At 41.3% G+C, this 22,067-nt stretch overlaps 1 protein-coding gene across 1 annotated transcript; it reads left to right on the top strand.

Annotated features, from left to right (window-relative positions):
* The first annotated feature begins 8,874 nt into the window (after positions 1 to 8,874).
* LOC116116169 (cation/H(+) antiporter 20-like) lies at positions 8,875 to 21,913 on the top strand. The gene is given in 9 exon segments (XM_031402264.1): positions 8,875 to 9,097; positions 17,611 to 18,392; positions 19,102 to 19,248; positions 19,250 to 19,850; positions 19,853 to 19,965; positions 20,036 to 20,399; positions 20,788 to 20,979; positions 21,097 to 21,285; positions 21,405 to 21,913. Coding segments are annotated over 9 exon segments (3,120 nt in total).
* The last annotated feature ends 154 nt before the right edge of the window (positions 21,914 to 22,067 follow it).

Genomic DNA, 22,067 nt, shown 5'->3' with positions numbered 1-22,067 from the left:
CACGCCTCTTGCGTCAGGGCACGACGTGGCTGCACCTAAACGACACCTGAACTTACCTAAGCTCTGATCACTTGCGCTGACAGGGTTTTGCGTTAGTCCTACTTTTCCAGGCATAACAGAAGTCCCCTAGTTTTTAAGATTTGAGAATCGAACCTTGGAAACTACATGTCATGCCTTGATTTGATGCGTTTGAACATCGGTTGACCGACCTGAATGCAGAGAGGTCGAAGAAACATTTTCATACAGGCGACTTGCAATGGCCTTTACTTTAAGGGTCAGTGACTTGTATTAGACCATATCCAGTGCCACGACGATGACTTCGATCTTCGCCCGATGCTCACGACCTGATTGCACTTTGTGGAATTTTTTGCGTAAGGCAAGAGATCATATGGCCTCGCGATCGGTATACATCCAAGTCGAAGAGCCACGTTGCTTCGCGGTGAGATATGAGACAAGACTGAGGAGTCGCATCGCTTCGCGATGAGACATGAGCTGAAAAGTGTTGTATGTAACGACCTCTTCAGATGTTATCCGTTGCACTTTTATAGCTGATGCATTTAATGAAATATCTTTTGCTCTGACAGACGTGTCTTGTGCACAATAAGTGCCAGCCATGTGCATTAAATGCGAGCCATACTGAAACGACATTCCCTATCAGAGCATTAAATGCGGATGTGAGCGCATTTAATGTGGAAGAGGGAAAACGTGTCGTCGCTTGAGTGTTTCAATGGAAGAGAATGACGATTTGGTTTCTCGAAGCGTGACGGTCACGTGGTCGCGATCAACGGTGAGATGCGTTTTCCACCCAAACGTCGTTTGACTTCGGGAAACCAAAGCGCCATTTCCTTCACTATAAAATCCCAAGTTCACTTCAGGCAATGTCACAGTATTCATCTTCTCAAAGAGAGAGAGCAAGAGATTTTCGTGAGCTTTGATTCTTTGTTTATCAAATTGGTGCACGCTTAATATTCGGAGCAGGAGGACTAATCTTCTCATTTCAAGAGGTAAGGATGATCCTTCTGCCACCTTTACTATTTTTTCTTGTTTTTAATAGTTGCCGTGCAATGACAGTCTGTTGGAAGTTGATCGGAGATGAAACATTCTCTTTGGGATTGAGCCATTGATGGTGGCTCTAAAAGTATTCTGTTAGGGTTTTTCTAGGGTTTAACGGAGGAAGTATTTTCTGTTTCCTCCACGTCAGCGTATGAAACTGTGTACGAAGACTGAGTGATTCCCTGCATGTCGCTTTTGCAGACCGCAGTAGAATAGACCCCCCAATGACCAGAGTCGAGGAAGGGACCAGCTCGCCTATGCAGAATGCTCCTGCGGGTTCCCTTTGAGAGATCTTGTTGATACTTACAAACGAAGAGCTTCAAAGGGTGGTAGACCAATACGCTATTAGCGTGGAGGTCTTCCGAGACAGGACACACATAGTTCGGAATCCACCACGAGGGTTGGCCACGATCTCCGAGGACATTTTCAAGGGTGGGGGGTTGATCCCTTTCCACCCCTTTGTTAGGTCGGTCCGCGAGCTAACCGCGCTAGAGCTCGGTTGCTCGTACATGCTGAAAAAGAGTAAGGACAAGGATTCCTACTACCTTTCCAGGAGAACTACCATTGAAGCTGGAATACACAATTACCCTAGCAATGTAGGGGTGTACGAGACGAAATTCTTTTTCTTTCATCATGATGACATTTTCCATTTTCAGGATCCAAGTAGGTCTTTATTTATTTTGAGTTCGTGAGCTTTCTTTCGTTCTTTACTAACGAACTCTTTGTTTCTTTGCAATTAACAAAACGACCAGGTTAGAGCTCCTCAAGGATCCGGACAGGATTGCTACCTTCAGCTTTCTGCTCGAAGAGAGTCGCGACGCAAGATTGCTCGTGACAACTGTAAATTTATGGAAGTACGGTTTCTTCAACTCATAAGCGACCTTAGAGACCACACCGAGTAAGCTTGTTGACCTTAGCCTTTTTGATTTCACATGTAGCGAACTGTTTACTAACGATGTTCACGTGCAGCGACCATGCCTCCCAAGGTGCTCAAATCACCGTGACCACGACAATTTGCCTTTCCCCGAAGGGGTGCCACCGGACCAATTGGAGTGGCTCCCAACGGTCCTCCCGTTTGAGGGACGTCGGCAGCTGATTCGGCCTGACCTGCGGGAACTCCCCAAACTTTGGCTGTTCGCCCGAAGCAGAAAACCACGGCCCAAAGGCCTAAGAAGAGGTGGCAAATTCGGACCGAGGAATCGGAGTCCAAACCAGAGGGTTTGGGCGTTCAGCCAGAGAGGTCGCAACCTTATCAAGCTGTCCGCTCGGGAGGGCCACCTAGGGGCACGACCAACATCTCCATCGCTCCTGAGGGTCCGTAGGCAAGACAACAGGCGACCGCAATCCCCGGGAAAAGGTTGGGAAAGGAGCCGGTAGACGGAACTCTACCTGTTATGGGCACATACACCCCTATGCTAGAGTCAACGGGTCAGCTATCGGACATCTGCAGCCGGTAGTCTTTGCTTTGCTGGAATGCGGGTTTGCGGAGGCTTTTGAGCAGTTCGTAGCCTCCGGCACTGTTGACCTGATGACCATGTCCTTCCAGCACTTGAGCAAGGTAAACGAGCTGCCCTCGGCGAGGACAATTGTTTTTGTAATATAAAGGACTAACTTTATTCTCTTCGTTATGTAGGCCTGCTCTCCATGTACCTGTACCTGTCCCTGCAGAAGGTCTAGCTGGGGGCTGCTGAGGGACTGGTCGAGATAAGAATAGAGAATGTGTGGCTCAAGCGGGAACTAGAGGCTGCGCGAGCAGATAGAGACTCGTCCATAGTTCAGGCGGAGCAGCATTTGTCCGAAAGGGATGCTGCACTTCGTGCGGTGGACTTTCAGAAGTTTGAACTAGAGAAGCGCAGTGATAAGGTAAAGGAGCTCCAGAAGACCATGGCCAGACTTAACAGGGAGGTTGGCAAGAAATACTAGGCACTGCAAACGACCCCCGAGCAGGCCTTACGAGCAGAGAGGGAAAGGGGCGATATGTGGGAGACTACTGAGAAGCAACGATCAGTGCTTGAGGCCGAGCTCCACTTTACTTGAGGTCGCGTCACTTTGCTAATTGCAGAGATGCAGTAGTAGGAGGCGGAGATTGAAAGTAGGGCTGTAGAATGGACGATTCAGTCCATCTTTGCCCTCTGGCCGAAGAACCCTAAGATGGACATATCCAACCTCCCTAACGACTATCGAAACAAACTTGCTTCCACGGCGCAGATCGAGGCTGAGGAAGCGGCTTGGGGACTCGACCTGGAAGAGGAGCATCCGGAGTTCGTTCCAGAGGAGCCTGCCCCCGAACAGGCAGTCAACGACCAGCCTGGGGACGAGGATCAGTGATCTCCTTTTGTAGTCTTTTTCTTATCTGCCCATGTACTTTCCCTTTTTTATTATGAATAAAGATGTCGCTTTTCACAATCTTTCATGAGTACTTACAATTTTCGTATTCTTACATATGAGATCGCATTCTAACTATTTACAATACATTGGTATAAGTTTATGCGAACAGAATTGTATACATGGGAAAATGATTACAAAAGAACAGAATCGTACACTTGCTATTTACAAAGATTAAGAAAAGTAAAATCTTTACAAGGAAACAATTGAGTTCGGAATTACTGATAATACGGTCGAAGATGTTCAGTATTCCAAGCTCGCGGTACTTCAGAACCATTCAACCTTTTGAGATGATAAGTCCCCGGTCTTATTGCTTTGGCGATGCGGTATGGGCCCTCCCAGTTTGGTCCCAAAACTCTCACAATTGGTTCTCTAGTACCGAGAAAGACTTCCTTTAAAATGAGGTTGTCGACCTGGAAGTCTTTTCTTCTGACCTTAGAGTCGAAGAACCTTTTCATGCGTTGCTGATAGGCTGCTATTCTTAGCTGAGCCTTGCTGTGATGTTCGTCAACTAGATCCAGACTTGCGCACATGAGCGCTTCATTATCGGCTTTTCTAAACAGGTCCCTCCGAAGTGAATCGGTTCCTACCTCCCTAGGGATCATCGCTTCGCAACCATATGCTAGCGAAAAAGGGGTTTCTGAGGTAGAGGTTCTCGGAGTTGTCCTGTATGCCCACAGGACTTCAGGAAGGTCGTTGGCATAATTTCCCTTGGCTGCTCCAAGCTTGGCCTTCAGGGTGTGCTTGATGGTTTTGTTGACAGCTTCAACTTGACCATTTGCTTGCGGTCTTGCGACTGAGGCAAACTTTTTGTAGATACCCAACTCGTCGCAAAACTGCTTGAATTCCTCGTTATCGAACTGCTTCCTATTATTAGATATGAGGGTATGAGGAATCCTATAGCGGCACACAATATTTTTGAAGACGAAGTCCTTGAGCTTTTTGGTGGTGATTGCGGCCAATGGCTCTGCTTCGACCCACTTAGTGAAGTAGTCTACCACAACCACCGCATACTTGACTCCCCTTTTACCAACTGGCATAGGACCAATGAGATCGATTCCCCACATGGAGAATGGCCAGGGGCTGGTCATGGTTATCAGCTGGTGGGAAAAAGCTCGCAGTATGTTCGCGAATCGTTGACATTTGTCACACTTTTTGACAAAGTTATAGGTGTCTTTCTGGATCAGGGGCCAGTAATATCCTTGACGAACAACTTTGTTGGCGAGAGATCATGCAACCGTGTGATTACCGCAGATCCCTTCATGTATCTCTCGCATGATGTAGTATGCTTCTTCGTCGGTTACACATTGGAGAAGGGGGGCGCTAAACCCTCGCCTATAAAGTTGGTCTCCTATTAGCGTGTAACGAGCAGCTCTTGTTCGCAGGGTCCTTGCTTCGACCTGGTCGTTGGGCAAGATCCCATCTCGGAGATACTGAATGATAGGGGTCATCCAGGAAATTGATTCTGCTGTATTCACGGCCTGTTCGGTCGAGCTGACACTGGGAGCCTCTATGAACCGAACAAGAATATTTTCTAGTGCATCTGAGTCTAGCAATGAGGCTATCTTTGCCAAGGCATCTGCCACAGAATTGCTTTCTTTAGGAATCTGTGTGATCGTGAAGTGCTTGAACGGCACGAGTGTGACCTTAGCTTTCTGCAGATAGCTGATCATGTTTTCTTCCTTGGCCTGGTATTCCCCCAAAATCTGGTTGACAACTAGCATGGAGTCGCTGTGGATTCTAATCGCAGTTGACGCCATTTCTCTGGCCAACCGTAACCTAGTGAGCAGAGCTTCATACTCAGCCTCATTATTGGTCGCTTTGAACCCCAACCGGAGGATGCCATGAATACAAGTTCCCTCGGGACTTAAGAGGAGAAGACTTGCCCCGACCCTTTTCCTGTTCAATGATCCGTCGATGTATAGGCTCCAGGTCAACAAATTCTGAATAGTTTCCTGGTTGACTTCGCTGGCTTGTTGCTCGGATTCCTCGGTCGGATGATATGAGAATTTTGAAATGAAATCAGCAACAACTTGCCCTTTGATAGTTGCTTTCGGTCTATATTGCAGATCGAACTGACTTAGTTCTATGGCCCATTTGAGCAATTTATCCAATGCCTTCGGTTTCTGGAGGACATGCTTGAGTGGGTAACTTGTCATTACATGGATTGTATGGGCGTGACAGTAAGGTCGCAACTTTCAGGAAGCGATCAGCAGGGCATAAGCTAATCGCTCCATTTTTGGATACCGCATCTCGGCATCCAGCAAACGCTTGCTCGCGTAATACACTGGCCATTGAACCTTGCTCTCATCCCGAACTAATGCTGCACTGACCGCGAGACGGACAAATACAGGAGAAAAATTTCTTGCGAGAGAGGCTTGGATAGAAGATGTGATTTTCCGAGGTGCTCTTTAATGCTCTGAAATGCTTGTTCGCACTCGGGAGTCCACTCAAACTTCTTATTGGCCCTGAGAATGTTGAAGAATGGCAAGCAGCGATCTGTTGCCCTCGATATGAAGCGACTAAGTGCCGCTATTCGCCCATTGAGAATTTGAACATGTTTTCAGTTGGTCGGGCTTTTCATGTCGAGGAGAGCTTGGATTTTCTTGGGGTTGATCTCTATTCCCCGCTGGTTAACCATGTACCCTAGGAATTTTCCTGAGGATACTCCGAATGAGCATTTGAAAGGATTGAGCTTCATTCTGTATTTCCGGAGGATGTCGAACATCTCAGCGAGATGTGCTATGTGATCAGAAGCCACATGTGACTTGACTAGCATGTCATAAACATAGACTTCTATTGACTTCCCGATCTGCTCAGAAAACATTCAGTTAACAAACCGCTGGTAAGTTGCACCAACATTCTTTAGGCCGAAAGGCATAACCCTATTGCAACACAACCCCTGATCTGTTACAAATGAGATATGCTCTTCGTCTGGCGCATACATCAGAATTTGATTGTATCCCGAGTATGCATCCATAAAACTCAGCAGCTCATGCCCAGAGGTGGCATCCATGAGCTGGTCGATCCTTGGTAGGGGAAAACTGTCATTTGGGCAGACTTTGTTGAGGTCGGTGAAGTCAACACAGGTCTGCCACTTGCTATTGGGCTTCTTTACTAGAACTGGGTTGGCAACCCAGCTCGGGTAAAGCGTTTCTCGGATGGACCCATTCTGAAGGAGGCTATCTACCTTGATTTTCAAGGTAGCATACCGCTCTGGATCTATCTCCTTTCTTTTTTGGCAGATCGGTTTGGCCTTACTATCAATGTTCAAAGCATGGCAAATGATGTTCGGCCTGATCCCGACCATATCAGCACGTGTCCATGCGAACACATCAATACTTTCTCTGAGGAAGTTGATCAGGTCGTTAGCGAGCTGGGGGTTGAGATTGCTTCCAATCCTCAACACTTCACTCGGCTCGCTCTGGTCGACTGACACTTCCGTTAGATCCTCAACTGGCCCACTGGCAGGGCATTCCTGGATATGAGGATCGATATTATCCTCGGTTGGGCCAGGCTGTGGTTCGATTCGACTGATCGCCATTGCCTGTTTGGGAATGCCACGCGAGATGGCTTTCCTCTTGCACGCCTTCTGCACTGCCTTCACATAACAATCGCGAGATGCGCACTGAGATCCACTTACTTCTCCCATCCTTGTCGGGGTGGGGAATTTCATCTTGAGATGGTGGATCGAAGTGACTGCTTTGAAGTTCCTCAGTAGAGGTCGCCCTAGAATGCCATTGAAAGCGGATGGGCAATCCACTACTAAGAATTTAGTTATTTTGGTCACCTCGTCAGAGTCACCCAACGTGACCGGAAGTGAGATCGTTCCTTTTGAGATCAGATGATCTCTTGTAAAACCATATAGGGGGATCGAGGCGGGCTTCAGGTCGGCCTCGTCTAATTTTATTCTCTCGAAAACTGGCTGGAACAGGATGTTCACAACGCTTCTGTTGTCCACCAACATTCTGTGGACGTCAAAGCACCCTATTTGGGGCTTGACGACGAGAGCATCATCATGGGGAGGATGCAATTGGACTGCGTCTTTTTTGAAGAAGGTGATTTCCTCCTCCTTGCGAACCTTTGGTGGTCGTTGCGTCGTGTTCATCACACTGATGGGGTCATGATGGGCTGCACGAGCATATCTTTCTTGGGCACCTCGCGAGTTTCCTCTGAGGTGTGGTCCTCCAAAGATTATTCCTACGCTATAGACACCCTTGCGATCACGACGCTTCTTACTCGGTTCCTCTTGATTTTTCTCTCTTACGGGAGCAGAGTCATCAACATACTATTTGAAATGCCCCTGCTTGATAAGATTTTCAATTGCCTACTTGAAAGCTCGACACTCATCGGTGTGATGCCTATTGTCCCTATGATAACGACATTATTTTTTACTATTTCTGGATGAGGAGGGACCTTTCATGGGCTCAGGCTCTCCGAGCAGACCGACCTTTTCTGATTTATCAAGAATGGCCGAAACAGATGCATTCAAAGGGGTATACTGAGTCCTGTCGTGATCGCGACGAGGAACTGAAGCATAAGACTTCTTGGGCTTGAACCGAGGTTTCTTTCCTTTTCGTTGATCGTCATTAGCCCATCTGCAATCAACTCTCCTATTTTTCCCCTGACTTGGTGCATTGCCAGAAGTGCCAGAGTCGTGGCGGTGGAGCGCCGCCACGAAGCTCTCAATACGGAGGTATATCTCCGTAAGGTTGTAAAAGCGAGTGAGGGAAACATTGTCCTCTGATTGCAGCTCCTTCCATAGGTCTGTCTGTGGACGAACTCCCGTTATGATGAGAGTCCGAACGGACTCTTTGGAAGTGTGAGCTACTTTATGGAGCTCTCTGTGGAACCTATCGATGTAAGATTGGAGAGATTCATCCCTCTCTTACCTTATGTTGCTGAGGTAGCTCAAAGGCATTGAGAACTTCCTGTTTGCTTGGAAGTGTCTCAAGAATGTCGAGTTCATCTGATTCCACAAGCTGATTGATCCCGTCGGGAGCGACCTGAACCATCGCTTGGCATGAGACGTAAGAGTCATTGCCAAGCATCGACATTTTGCCAAATCAGAAACTTGATAAAGTTCCATCAGGTCGTTGAATTCGCATAAATGATCCTGCGGATCAGAATTTTCATCGAACGCCAGCATATCGGGTATTCTGAATCTGGACGGGAGAGGGGCGGCTAATACAGCCAGAGAAAAGGGAGGCACTTCTGCGACCTGCCCTTGCTCATTTCGTTGAGCTTTTAGCTGATCCAGAGCTCGCTGTAGCTCTTCAATCTGAGGCAACAAAGCCATCTGGGGATTGCTTTCCCCCATGTGAGTTCGAGCCTCGCGATTGCGGTTGAGGAAATTTCGGAGGTCAGATTCCTCCTCGCCTCGGTCGGCAATTCCGGTCGCTCTCGATACATACTAGCTAAAGCCGTGTGATAGCGATGAATGGTCCGGGGAACCTTCCCGACCTTCGCGGTGGTACGAACCGACCTACGGATGGTAGGAATTTCCCACGCGATGACGATCAGGGTCGTCATTCTGGCGGTGATGAGAATCGCCCTGCCTCGTACTTTTGTGGGAGTGCTCGTGCGATGTGGCATGGGACAACTTGGGATGTGACCTGTCACCGAGTCTTTGTGCCATGGGTATTCTACCCGGGGTGCGGTTGGTGTTCGTTGGTTCCTCGGGTCCTTTAGGTCCGCTGTTTGCAGCTGTTTTCCCTTCCTTTGACGCGCTGTAGTGCACGTGGCACGGGTTATTGCCCTTTTTCGTGCATTCATGCGACCTGCAGGAGTTTTAGGCGGTGGTACTGCCTCATTTGATTCGGATGGTGCAACCCGATCCAAACGGTCCAACATTTGGTTAACAGTTTGGAGAGTATTGTTGAACCTCTCCAGGTAGCTCATGACGGTTGGGTCAAGCCGTGAGCTTGAAGGAATATCCCCTATGAGAGCTTGCGGGACTGGGGGCACTTCGGAAGAAGTGTCCTCTTGCGCCTGGGGAATTTCTCCCTCATCACGGTTGGTATAGACGTAAACATTCTACACCATATATGTTTGATATAGACGAACAAGAACTATATGTTTAATAAAAATATAATAACGGTCATGGTCAACTGAACGAATCGTACACCCTATATGTTAAGAGTTTGAGTAAGAAAATGGCTTCAAAGTTAAGATATGGATAAAGAAGAAGACGGTGAAATTTTTAGAGCATTGATAAATATTACAATCTTTTGAGATTCTTCTCGGTCAGGAGTAAACGAAGTTTGAATGACTAATCAACAGATTGTTTGTGCATATGGTTTTGCACAGTTACAGCTCCCTACGATTCGTTCAATAAAGAATACTTTATTGCCAACAACTAACAAAAATAATAGAATAACAATAGATCTTTCAGTTTTATGTACGGTGCTGATCGACAAATACTGAAGTGTTATTTTCACATTCTATTGAAATGAAAAAAATAATTAATCATAATAAATATTAAATAAAAAAGGACTAACAACAGTAATATAATAAGTGTAGATTAAAGGTGGAACAAATGGGCCGTGTTAGGCGGGTCAACCTTAACCCGGCCCGCAATGAAGCGGGTGGAACCCGGCAGCAACCCCTGGGTGGGCTGGGTTGCAAAATGGCAACCCGCAACCCAGCGTGTTGCTGTTTTGTCTCTTTTAAAAGAGACCCGCCAACTCGCCGGGTTGGCTGTTGTCAACCCAGTGGGTTGGCCGAAAAAAAATATAAAATTTAATTTTTTTTTCAAATTACCCCTTTACCCTTGAAATATAGCCGTTGGAGGGGTCTTTTTCGTCATTTTTCTTTCCCATTTTTTTTCTATAAATTGGCCCTAAACTCTCACATTTTTCTCACAACTCAAATTCTCTCATTCTCTCATATTCTCTAATCTCTAATCTCTAATCTCTCAATTATTCATTTATTCTCTTAATCTCTTTGTTATCAATTTGCTCGTATTTTAATTTTTATTAGTTTTTGCAATTTTTAATTCATATTTCCAATTTTCCAAATTCCAAATTCCATATTCCAATTCTCTTTCTTTAATTTTTATTTCTTCTACATCAAATTTTTTTTTTCAATTACAATGATGAAGGAAACTACTATCCTAGTCCTAGTCCCGCTGATTTTACTAACATAAATGCAGGAGGAGATTCAAATAGTCCCGCTTTCCCATTCTCAGAATCCGATACACCTCAAAATATGCCCCCGATTCCAACAGCTCCCGGTGGTTCTAGAAGTCGTCCTCGTAATCGTCGTGCTCGTCCAACTTCATCTCAAGCTGAGGCGGGATCATCAACTGCCGTCGAAAGCGAAGACAGACACACATCAGACGTTTGGGCGCATTTCGACAAGTTTTACGAGACAGAAAATGGCGTTCAAGTCAAGAAAGCGAGATGCAAATACTGTGGAAATATTTATAAAGCTGATTCAGGTAATGGTACTAGTACTTTAAAAAGGCATGCTAATAAACATATTAATCAACATGGAAATAGAGAAAGCAATCAAACTCAAATAACTAATATGGGTACTACTTGGCGTTATAATTCTGATGTATATAGGGAACAGTTAGCTTTATATATTGCTGCATCTGATCAACCTATTAATATGGCAGAAGATAAATATTTTGAAAGATTTGTTCAAAATTCATTTTTTCCAGGATTTAAAAGTTATTCTAAAACTGCAACTAGAAATGATTTAATAAAATTGTTTAAAAAAATGAAATTAGAATTAAAAAATAAATTTCATACTTGTCATATTAGTGTGGCTTTAACTGCTGATATTTGGAGTGGTAGAGCTAAACAAGATTATATTTGTGTGACTAGTCATTATTTTGATAATGAATTTAAATTAAATAAATCTTTATTAGGATTTAGATTAATGGATGTGGATCATAGTGGTTTAGAAATCTATAATAAAATTATTGAAGTTTTAGAAGATTATGATATTATTGATAAAGTGATAAGTTTAACTTTAGATAATGCAAGTTCTAATAGTAAAGCTATAGAATTTTTTCAAAATAATTATCTTTTATATAATAATTTGAAGTTTTTTCACCAACGTTGTGCATGTCATGTTATTAATTTAATTGTGAAAAGTGGTATGAAAACAATTAAAGAAAATATTAATAGAATTAGAGATTGTTTAGCTTGGATTACTAGTAGTAATAAAAGAAATGTTGAATTTCAAGACGCCTGTATAAAATCAAATATGTCTCCTAGAACTTTTGCATTAGACATGCCTGTTAGATGGAATAGTACTTATTTAATGTTTGATTCATGTTTAGCTTATGCTAATATAATTAGTTATTTTGTAGCAAATAATAGAGGTCTTTATTATTTGGTAGAAAATGATTGGCAAATAGCTAAAGTATTTCATTCTTTTCTTAAAACTTTTTACCAATCCACTTTACAACTTTCTGGTGTGTATTATCCTACTAGTCCATTGGTAATACATACAATTATAAAAATTTCCGAGTTATTTATAAAAAACAAAGACAATGTAATTTTAAATGCACTAATAAAGGCAATGGAGGTTTTTTTTTTTTAAAATATCGGGAACCCATTCATTTTCTTTATTGTTTAGGTGCTATATTTAATCCTAGAATTAAATTAGCAAGTTTAGAAAATGGTTTTGACAATTTATGTGAAAATTTACAAACCGAAGTATATGCCCATCAAATAGGAGAGGTAAAAAATACACTTTTCGAAGTATATTTCCAATATGAAAACAGGTATGGGAACCCGGAAAGAGGCGAAACATCCAGGGAAGCTGCATCAGAAGAAACAAATGAAGACTTCTACTCTTGGGGTGCACTGAATAGGCCGAAGAGGACCCGAATCCGAAGCACAGCCTCCTCTTCAGAAGCTCCACCAACAACAACAACTAATGTATTGTCTTCCATGCAGTCGCAGAGTAATGAGCTTCAACAATATTTGGCAACCCCTGAAATGTTACCAGTAGATCCACAACAGAGAGCCAACGTTGATCTCTTAGACTATTGGAGAGCTAGAAAATGTATTTTTTCGGTATTATCAAGACTTGTCTTTGATGTTTTCGCTGTTCCTATCTCAACCGTCTCATCCGAACAAACATTTAGTGCAAGTGGAAAAATTTTAAATGAAAGGAGGACTAAACTTTCACAAAAAATGACTGAAGTTCTCACATGTCTTCGAGATTGGGAACGGTCACGCCATCAAGGTCAATACGAGGTTGTCGACAATACTTTAATAGAATCATTTCAATTTTGTAATATAGATGGTACGGATGAAGAAGGTCCTAGTAAACCCCAAAATTAGTTGTTTTGTAAATTGTAAATTGTAACTTGTAAATTAATTGTTAATTATTGCACTCTTTTTTCCTTACCAAGTTTTTGTCCTATTGGGTTTTTCTTGGCGGGGTTTTTAACGAGGCAATAATTATTGTAATTTCTTATTTTATTTTTTAATAAATGAATAAATTTAATTATTCTTATATTACAATTTTAATGTATTAAAATTGAATTAATATTTGGAATGTTAACAAAAAAAAAAATAATTTAATTTAATTATTGATATTTGAAAAGAAATTAACAATTAACTAAAAAAAATTACATTTATTCATTTATAAATTGTTAATTATTCATTTGAAAAGTTAATATATTAAACATTTAAACTTAAACAAAACAAAATTAAAAAAAAAAGAAAAAAAATCAAAAAGAGGGTTAACCCGGTCCAACCCGCGGCCTAACCCGGCGGGTTAGGGTTGGCGGTCCGGGTTGGGCCAGCCAATTCCCTAACATTGGCGGGCCTAACCCGGCCTACCAATGTTATCGGGCGGGTTAGGACCGACCCGCCACTAAAAGCAACCCGTCGCGGGTCGGGTCGGGTCGGGTCGCTTTTCCACCTCTAGTGTAGATAATTTAATTTTATGTACAGAGTTGTAACTCTGCAAAACCATTTGCACAAACAATCTGTTCAGTAGTCAAAGGAACTTCGTTTACACAGGGTCACTTAAGCGATTTCTATCGCTTAAGCGATCAAGTCTGACGTAGAATAAATCTGCCAGATGCACGATCGCTTAAGCGATTCTTTGCTTTTACAAAGTGTTGCTTAAGCGATCAAGTCCGAGGCAGAATCAATATTTGGCCAGGTGCATGATCGCTTAAGCGATTCTTCTCTTTTTCACTTGGTCGATTAAGCGATCGATCATGTGATGGGCAGAATCAATATCTGCCCAGGTGCACGATCGCCTAAACGATCTATGATATCGCTTAAGCGATCCTTTATGAAAAACCCTTTGTCGCTTAAGTGATATACTTAGTCGCTTAAGCGATCATAGGCAATACACACTTTTCCATCTTTTCTCCTGAATTTTGACAAACTAAAATTACCAACACATATTAATTCCATATTTTCTCCTTAATTTAACAACCTAATTCCAAACTAAAATCACCAACAAATATTTAGGCCATGTAACAAGAATACTAAATATAAAGAATGATTTATTCAAGGTAACAATAAAATTTAAAACATCAATAATTGAAAACAATAACTCATTTATGGTTGGCCTTTTCAACTCCCTTAATTTCATCCTTCTTCGAACCTAATTTTCTGGATCTGCATGTGATTACTTCTGGCAATTGCTTCTCTTGTGGCCAGGTTGCTTGCAAATTGAGCACTTTTTCATCTTCCGGGGAACCTCAGAGGCTGATGGAATACGCTTAAATCTTTTTCTCCCCTTTGCTGTCTTCTTGAATGGTGGATGGATAATAATGTCAGCCAACTCTGGTGGCACTACCCACTGCTCTTCTGAAGGAACTGGATATATCGTTTCTGAATAAGCTAGCATGTAGTGATTTTCCATATAGAGAGGGAAGCAAAGTTCCATGTAAATTCTTGAACCAAAATCTGGCTTCTGTTGGTGTTTCAGTGCTGCTAGTGCATAAGGATAAGGTAAACGTTGAATGTCAAGCACTTTACAGCTGCAAGTTTTACTAACAAGGTTAACTAGGGCATCTGGACCATAGCCGTGCATAGTGAACTCTTGAGCATTAAGAGGATAGGCAAACAGTGTATTTGACAGTTTCATACATTCTCGCAATAATTTTTCAGCTAACGGAACAAGGGTTGTAGTAAAATTATCTAACTTCGTACAACGCTCATGGAACCACCGTGACAATGTCCTCTGGATTGCATCAAAAAGTGTAACTATTGAAAACTCTCTTTCTGTTAACAACTTCGAATTTATGGACTCGGCTATGTTCATGGTCATGACATCAAACCTTCTTCCAGGAAAGTAAACTCTACTCTATCGCTCGAAACCAACATCATGCTCAAGATACTTAGCAACTCTATCATCCTTGATTTAGATTTACTGGAAGTGCTCCTCGAACTCATCAATCCGATAAGCTTTTGCTGCCATATAGTATGTCTGAAGGAGGCCAACACACTTAAACTTTTGTTTTAGGTTCTCACTAAGGTGCCTCATACAGAATTTGTGATGTGCTTGATGATAAATAGTGGCAATCCCCTTCCTTATATAGTTGTGCCTATCGGATATTATGCATAACTCGTCACTGTCAGGCACTATCGTATGTAATTGCTGAAAAAACCAAGTCCATGACTTGTCATTCTCAGAGTCAACCACACACCATGTAACAGGATATGTGTGATTCTCTTTGTCCTATGCAGTGGCCACCAACAATGTACATCTATACTTTCCTGTCAAAAAGCAACCATCAACAGCCAACACCTTTCTCATTTTTACAAAACCCCTTATAGCAGAACCGTAAGCAACAAAAAAATATTTAAACATCATATTCCTGTCCCACTTCAAAGCCGTCTTGCTACCTTGGTTTGTCAACTCAAGCATATAACAGTATGCTTCTAATACTACGTACCCGTGCTCCGGCGTGCCCCTCACAAAATCTTGTGCATGTTGTCTCCCTTTCCAGCATTTCCAGTAACTAACAGCACATCCCAACTCTGTGCACACAAGTCTCTGAATTTCTTTAGGAGATGGACCTTTCCCTTCAACGAACTGACTTTTGATAAATTGTCCAATAACATCAGCGGATGCTTGTCGATGCTCACCTGAAATATGTCCCAAACCACATGTGTGCTCACGGGTATATGTGCTAAGAATAAATTTTTCCGACTCCGCCAACCTTCTACAATAAACCCGCCACTTGCATTTTCGGTCACTATATGCAACCTTCACATCTAATGAATTTGACTTTTTGGTGATGAATTCAAAATTACCTTTCATTGTAACAAGTTTTAGCTTCCTCACCACTTCCTCTTTGTTGTCAAATAAATACCCTATGCGTAACTCTGATCCATCCGTAAAAAGATGAGCTAATTCACTACTACCTGTAATTGTCCCCTCTGAACCTGCATAAACGATCATAGTATTCTCTTCTTCATAAACTATACCTTTTGTATAATCTGTATTTAAAGGAATCTCTATATCTGTGGGAATATATGATTAGAGGAAAGCTGAAGAATCGGAAGAGCTTTAAAAATTAAAATAAAAGAAATGAAAGAGCAAAGAACAACAAAGAGAGTTGGAGAAAGAAGTTGTTGAAGCTTTCTAACTCTACTGTACTCTTCTTCCTTCATGCAAACTTAAGGTGGAAGAGATTAAAAATAAATAATTTAATTTAATAAATAAAAAAGATGTACTTATATTGCATTTAATGAACTTTTATTGAAAATAAAAAACAAATATTAAATGTTCTTGAAAAAGATGAAGAGTGTACTGTATTGTATTTAATAAAAAACAAATAAAAAGTTGTTTGTTGGTGGACACGTTTTGATTATATGAAAGGTTAGGGATTCATGACCTAATGAGATAGGATCAAGAAGATGATGGTACTGGTCTGATCCACCGGTCAAATCGGTTTAACTGATTATTCCGGGTCTCAGTCACTTACCTGAGTCACTGACCTGATCCATTTTTAAAATATTTAAGCTTCCTTTGGTTGCATTTTGAGAATATTACTTCTGAAGTTTCTAAAAGAGTTAAACAATAAAATATCAAAAAATTTATAATATTATTTAATTTTTTTTAAATTCCTTAAATTTATTAATTTAATTAAATATTTTTTTAAAAATTATACAAATACCCTAATAATTCATATTTACCAGATTTCGACCATTATTATCAAAAAATTGTCAAAATCTGGTAGGATGACGTACTATCAGCTGAATCTGATCGACAGTATACCGATCTAGTCTTTTTTGGTCAGATCTACGGTGGATCTGATCAGAAAATACCAGATCTAAGGCCAAAGATCTGGCCGTTGACGACTAAATCTTTGGCCGTAACCAATCGGTAACGACGGCCAACAAACGGTCGCCATCAACGACGACCGTTTGTTGGCCGTCATTGACCTGCAAATACGGCCAGATCTAGCCGTAGATCTGGCCTTTGTCGGTCAGATCCACCATAGATCTGGTCAGAAAATGTTATATCGACGCACGACCGGTAAGATCCAGCCGGTCATGCGTCGATACGGCGACTCTAGCCACCCTCCGGTAGTGGTGGCCGGCTGTCCGTATTTGAGAGTGGGTTAGGGGTATTTTTGTTAATTTTTAATGTTTTATTATAAGGGGTATTTTATAAAAAAATAAACATAGAGGGTATTTTAAATTTATAGATCCTACATCGTAATACCTGTCCAATTCAATTTTTTTTAAATTTTTTTAAAATACAAAATTGTGAACTAAACAGAGCCTTATATATATATATATATATATATATATGTGTGTGTGTGTGTGGAAAGATATAGTGGCTGCACTACAAAAATGTCTTCACCGTTATGATTATTATACTAAGTACTAACCATTAAATTTCACGATTTATTAACATTTTTCTTTAACATTTCCCACTAAAGCATTTCACACTATGGTCAACGTATCGATTTTGTTAAGACAGATAATTTCGTAATGATCAAAATAGCGTCGATAAACATTATTACCTATTCACTCCACACTCATCAGCCACGTTTGACAAACTTGAAACCAACTCCCGCGTGAATGAAATTAGTCCAATGTTTAAATGAGTAAAGCCTGGTGGAATACCCACTTGCGAGACGTGTACGATGATTTTAGGATATATATAGGAATTGAAGCATATAATTGATGCTAGTATGTGGACCCTGATGCAAAGATGTTCTCTAAGGAGTTTATAGAGCGGAGGTAAGAGGTGCTGTCAATTCGCTATTCCTCTTGTTTATAGGCGTGTCTCTTTCCATTACAGCTTTCCCTGTACTGGCTCGCATTCTAGCTGACCTCAAACTCCTAACAACCCAAGTTGGTCAGATCGCCGTGGCCGCTGCCGCTTTTAATGACGTTGCTGCATGGGTCCTTTTAGCTCTAGCTGTAGCCCTCGCAGGTAACGAATCGGGTCATGAGACCCAAAAAAGCTCATTAGTATCTATATGGGTTCTCATTTCAGGTGTTGCATTTGTTGCTTTCATGTTTATTGCTGTCCGTCCAATTATGAACTGGGTTGCACGCCAGTGCTCATGCGAACACGACGTCGTTGATGAAGTTTATGTTTGTTTAACCTTAGCTGGCGTTATGTCATCAGGATTTCTCACTGACCTTATCGGAATTCATGCCATTTTTGGTGCTTTTGTGTTTGATTTAACGATTCTAAAAGGAAGTGAATTTTCGGCGAGATTGATGACGAAGATTCAGGATTTTGTGTCGGGATTGCTGCTGCCGCTTTACTTTGCGTCAAGTGGGTTAAAAACCGATGTGGCGAAGATACGAGGTGCGGAGGCGTGGGGGCTTTTGGTGTTGGTGATATCAGCAGCTTGTGCGGGAAAGATATTGGGAACTTTTGTGATGGCGACGATGTGCATGATTCCCGTTAGAGAATCCTTAGCGCTTGGTGTGCTGATGAACACAAAGGGGCTAGTAGAGCTGATTGTTCTCAACATTGGCAGGGAAAAGAAGGTGAGCCAAATTATAACCTCGTATTCATCATTTTTATTATTAATAAATACCATTACTTCTTTGTATAAAAAATATAAGAATATATTTCATCTTTCACATTTATATTGGATTTTTTAGTTTAATTTTTAAATTTGAAATTTGAAAAATATTATTAATTTTCAAACTAGTATATTGGTAATTTACATGCACAATATAAGAAGGTTTCAATTTAGAAGTAATACTAATACACTTACAAAAAAATCTTACAAAGATTTTCATACGAAGTGATATAAATGGAAGAGTGAAACAAAAAATCAAACTCATTATATTCACTATTTCATTTTTTTTTTACTATATCACTTTGTATTAAAATCTTTGTTAGATTCTTTATAAGAGTAATATTATCATTGTTCTAGAAAAATTCAAAAGCAATTTGAGCCGATCAATTATCCTACAAATAGAATAATTGTTGAATAGGTAAACTCATATGGTAAATGTAATTAAATTTAATTGCTTTAATTTGGATCTATTTTTTGAGGAGGGATTTTGACGCACACGTTTGAGGTACACGGTAAAATTATATAAAAACACAGTAAATTAAAAAAAATGCATTTTTAATGTGGCATAATTTATTTAACTGGGTTAATTAAAGAAATGATTTGTTTGATTAATTAAAAATTATTTGGACAACATATAATTTGTGGTAATGTGTTATGGTGTTGATCAACAGGTTCTTAATGATGAGATGTTCGCAATTTTGGTGTTCATGGCACTCGTTACTACTTTCATGACAACTCCAACTGTTATGGCTATTTACAAACCCCTCCGCCGTGTTACTACTCAAACTCGACGACAATTGGAGCGAAAATCAGCGAATGGCAAAAAAATCAGAAGACGGGTTTCGGATCATGGCTTGCATACACGGTCCTGAAAATGTTCCTTCACTCATCAATGTTATAGAGTTAATGAGGAACACCAAGTTATCCCGTCTCAAACTCTACGTCATGCACCTTGTAGAGCTCACGGATCGCTCGTCGTCGATTGCTATGGTTCAGAAAGCTCGAAAGAATAGCGTTCCTTTCATTAATAGAGTCCGTCGAGGCATGTCAAATGATCAAATAGTCGCTGCCTTTGAAACTTGTAGCCAACTGGGAAGAGCCATTATTCGCCATTCGACAGCCATTTCATCGTTGTCTTCAATGAATGAGGACATTTTCCATGTTGCGGAGGACAAGAGGGTGACGATGATCATCTTGCCCTTCCACAAACAGTGGAGAGGAGACGGCGCAGAGGCGATGGATAGCGTTTTACCCAGGTGGAGATAGGTCAACCGGAAGGTTTTACAGAATGCACCTTGCTCGGTGGCAGTGCTCGTCGACCGTGGATTTATTTACGAGTCTAAGACGGTGGGAGATTCCACCGCTTCCATGCCGAAAAGGGTATGCATTGTATTCGTCGGGGGCTCCGATGATCGGAAATCTTGGAACTAAGCGGGAGAATGGCAGAACAAGCAACATTTAAGCTGACTCTGGTAAGGTTCATTGAGAACGACAATGGCTTATCAAGCAACGAGATTAACTACGAGGGGGAAAAGGTAAAATTCTCCAACAAGAGTCAATGATTTTAAACAGTGATTATCTAGTGCGCTGAAATGCTATGAGCAGGGCCTGGATAAGGCCGTACTGGAGGGATTCAAGAGGAAGTTGAACGAGTCAGTGGAGTACCAAGACAAGATGATGAGCAACATTAAACAGGAACTGCTAACGATAGGGCAAAGTGGGGGTTACGACCTTGTATTGGTGGGGAAAGGAAGGTTCCCATCAAATATGGAGGCAAAAATTGCCGATAATCAGGCCGAGAACGTGGACCTGGGATCGATTGGAAACATTTTGGCTTCATCACGCTATTGCATTTTATCATCCGTACTAGTGATCCAATGCCAGCACAATGCCGAAGGAAATGAAACTAATGTCTCTAAAACGGTTTCTGACAAGATAATTCATGCAAGGAATATAGCTGAAGAATCCTGTGTGTGAGGATGATTAAGAAATTAATGTGCAGGTCTTTATAGCTCCACTATTCAGATGTACAAGTATGATTGGTGGGGAACCCGAAGTTCATTTCTTAGAAATCAGCTACACCACAGTGTTAAAACTCTCTTTTATTTTGTTAATAAATGTATCAAGCATCCAATGCAAATTGAAAATTTGACTCTCGATCTTTGCAGTTAGCTTTTTATGGTAAAAGAGTCGAAATGAGACGATTGAGCATTGCCATTCTTGGCATTGAAATCCCTATACTCAACTCCACTAGTCATAAGTATGTTAGATAGTTTTCCCATCTACACAATACAATGCATAGTAACATTAACAAAAGAATCCCCACATCCATTTTAGATCCAATTTGTTACANGCAGTTTATTATGATTGGGGAATTCAACAAATTGATATTAATAATGCGTTTCTCAATGAAAAGTTGACAGAAAAGGTTTTCATGGTTCCACTTGTTGGGTTTTCTGATTCCTCTCAATCACAGCAAGTTTGTCGTCTTCATAAGGCGCTATATGGCTTAAAACAAGCCCCAAGGGCATGGTTTGATAAGTTGAAAGGTGCCTTACTGACTTGGGGTTTTGTTAACTCTACCTCTGATGTAAGTTTGTTCTACTACAAACAGGATTCTCATGTGCTTTATTTGTTAGTTTATGTGGACGATATATTGATAACAGGGAATAATATTCATCTTATTGATCAAGTTGTGAAGGATCTTAATAATCAGTTTGCTCTTAAGACAATGGGAGCTGTACATTACTTTCTTGGGTTTGAGGTTCAAAGAAATCAGTCGGGTTTACTGCTTACTCAGAGTAAATATGCGCAGGAACTGTTAGAAAAGGCTCGAATGGAAGATTCTAAGCCATGTATCACACCGATGGCCACAAATTCCAAATTAGTGAGAGATGCTGGAAATTTGTTTGACAATCCTACACTGTTAGAAGCATAATTGGTGGTCTTCAGTACCTAACTCTATCCCGACCAGATTTGGCTTTTACGGTTAACAAATTAAGCCAATTTCTCCAAAATCCAACTGAAGCTCATTGGACTGCTTGTAAGAGGGTCTTACGATATATAAAAGGTACTCTGAATTATGGTCTTATCTTTAAGAGAAACAAAGAGTTTAATATTGAAGCATATGCTGATGCGGATTGGGCTAGTGATGTGAATGATAGGAGATCCACAAGTGGATATGCTGTTTTTCTTGCGGGTAATTTAGTTCAATGGAGTTCCCGGAAACAGAAAGTTGTCTCACTTTCGTCCACTGAAGCTGAATATAGGGCTTTAAGCCAAGCAGCCACTGAATTTGTATGGACTCAACATCTTTTCAAAGAACTTGGGATTGAAGTTAAAAATGTACCAGTTATATGGTGTGATAATATGAGTGCTGGTGCACTTTCCGCAAATCCTGTTTTTCACGCCAGAACTAAACACATCGAAATCGATGTTCATTACGTGAGAGAATTAGTAGCTCGAAAACAGCTGAATGTATAGTATGTAGCTTCAGAGTTTCAAAAAGCTGATGTTTTAACCAAATCTCTTCCTGGTAATCGTTTTGGTATGCTGCGCACTCAATTGAATGTTGTTTGTGATTTGCCAGAGTAATATAGAAGTGGTGAAGTGTAGATGGTTGAGAAAAATTTCCATC

Source organism: Pistacia vera, unplaced genomic scaffold, assembly GCF_008641045.1.
Source record: "Pistacia vera cultivar Batoury unplaced genomic scaffold, PisVer_v2 Contig763, whole genome shotgun sequence".
In the NCBI taxonomy this organism is placed as follows: domain Eukaryota; kingdom Viridiplantae; phylum Streptophyta; class Magnoliopsida; order Sapindales; family Anacardiaceae; genus Pistacia; species Pistacia vera.
This window is presented reverse-complemented; position numbering and strand designations above follow the sequence as displayed.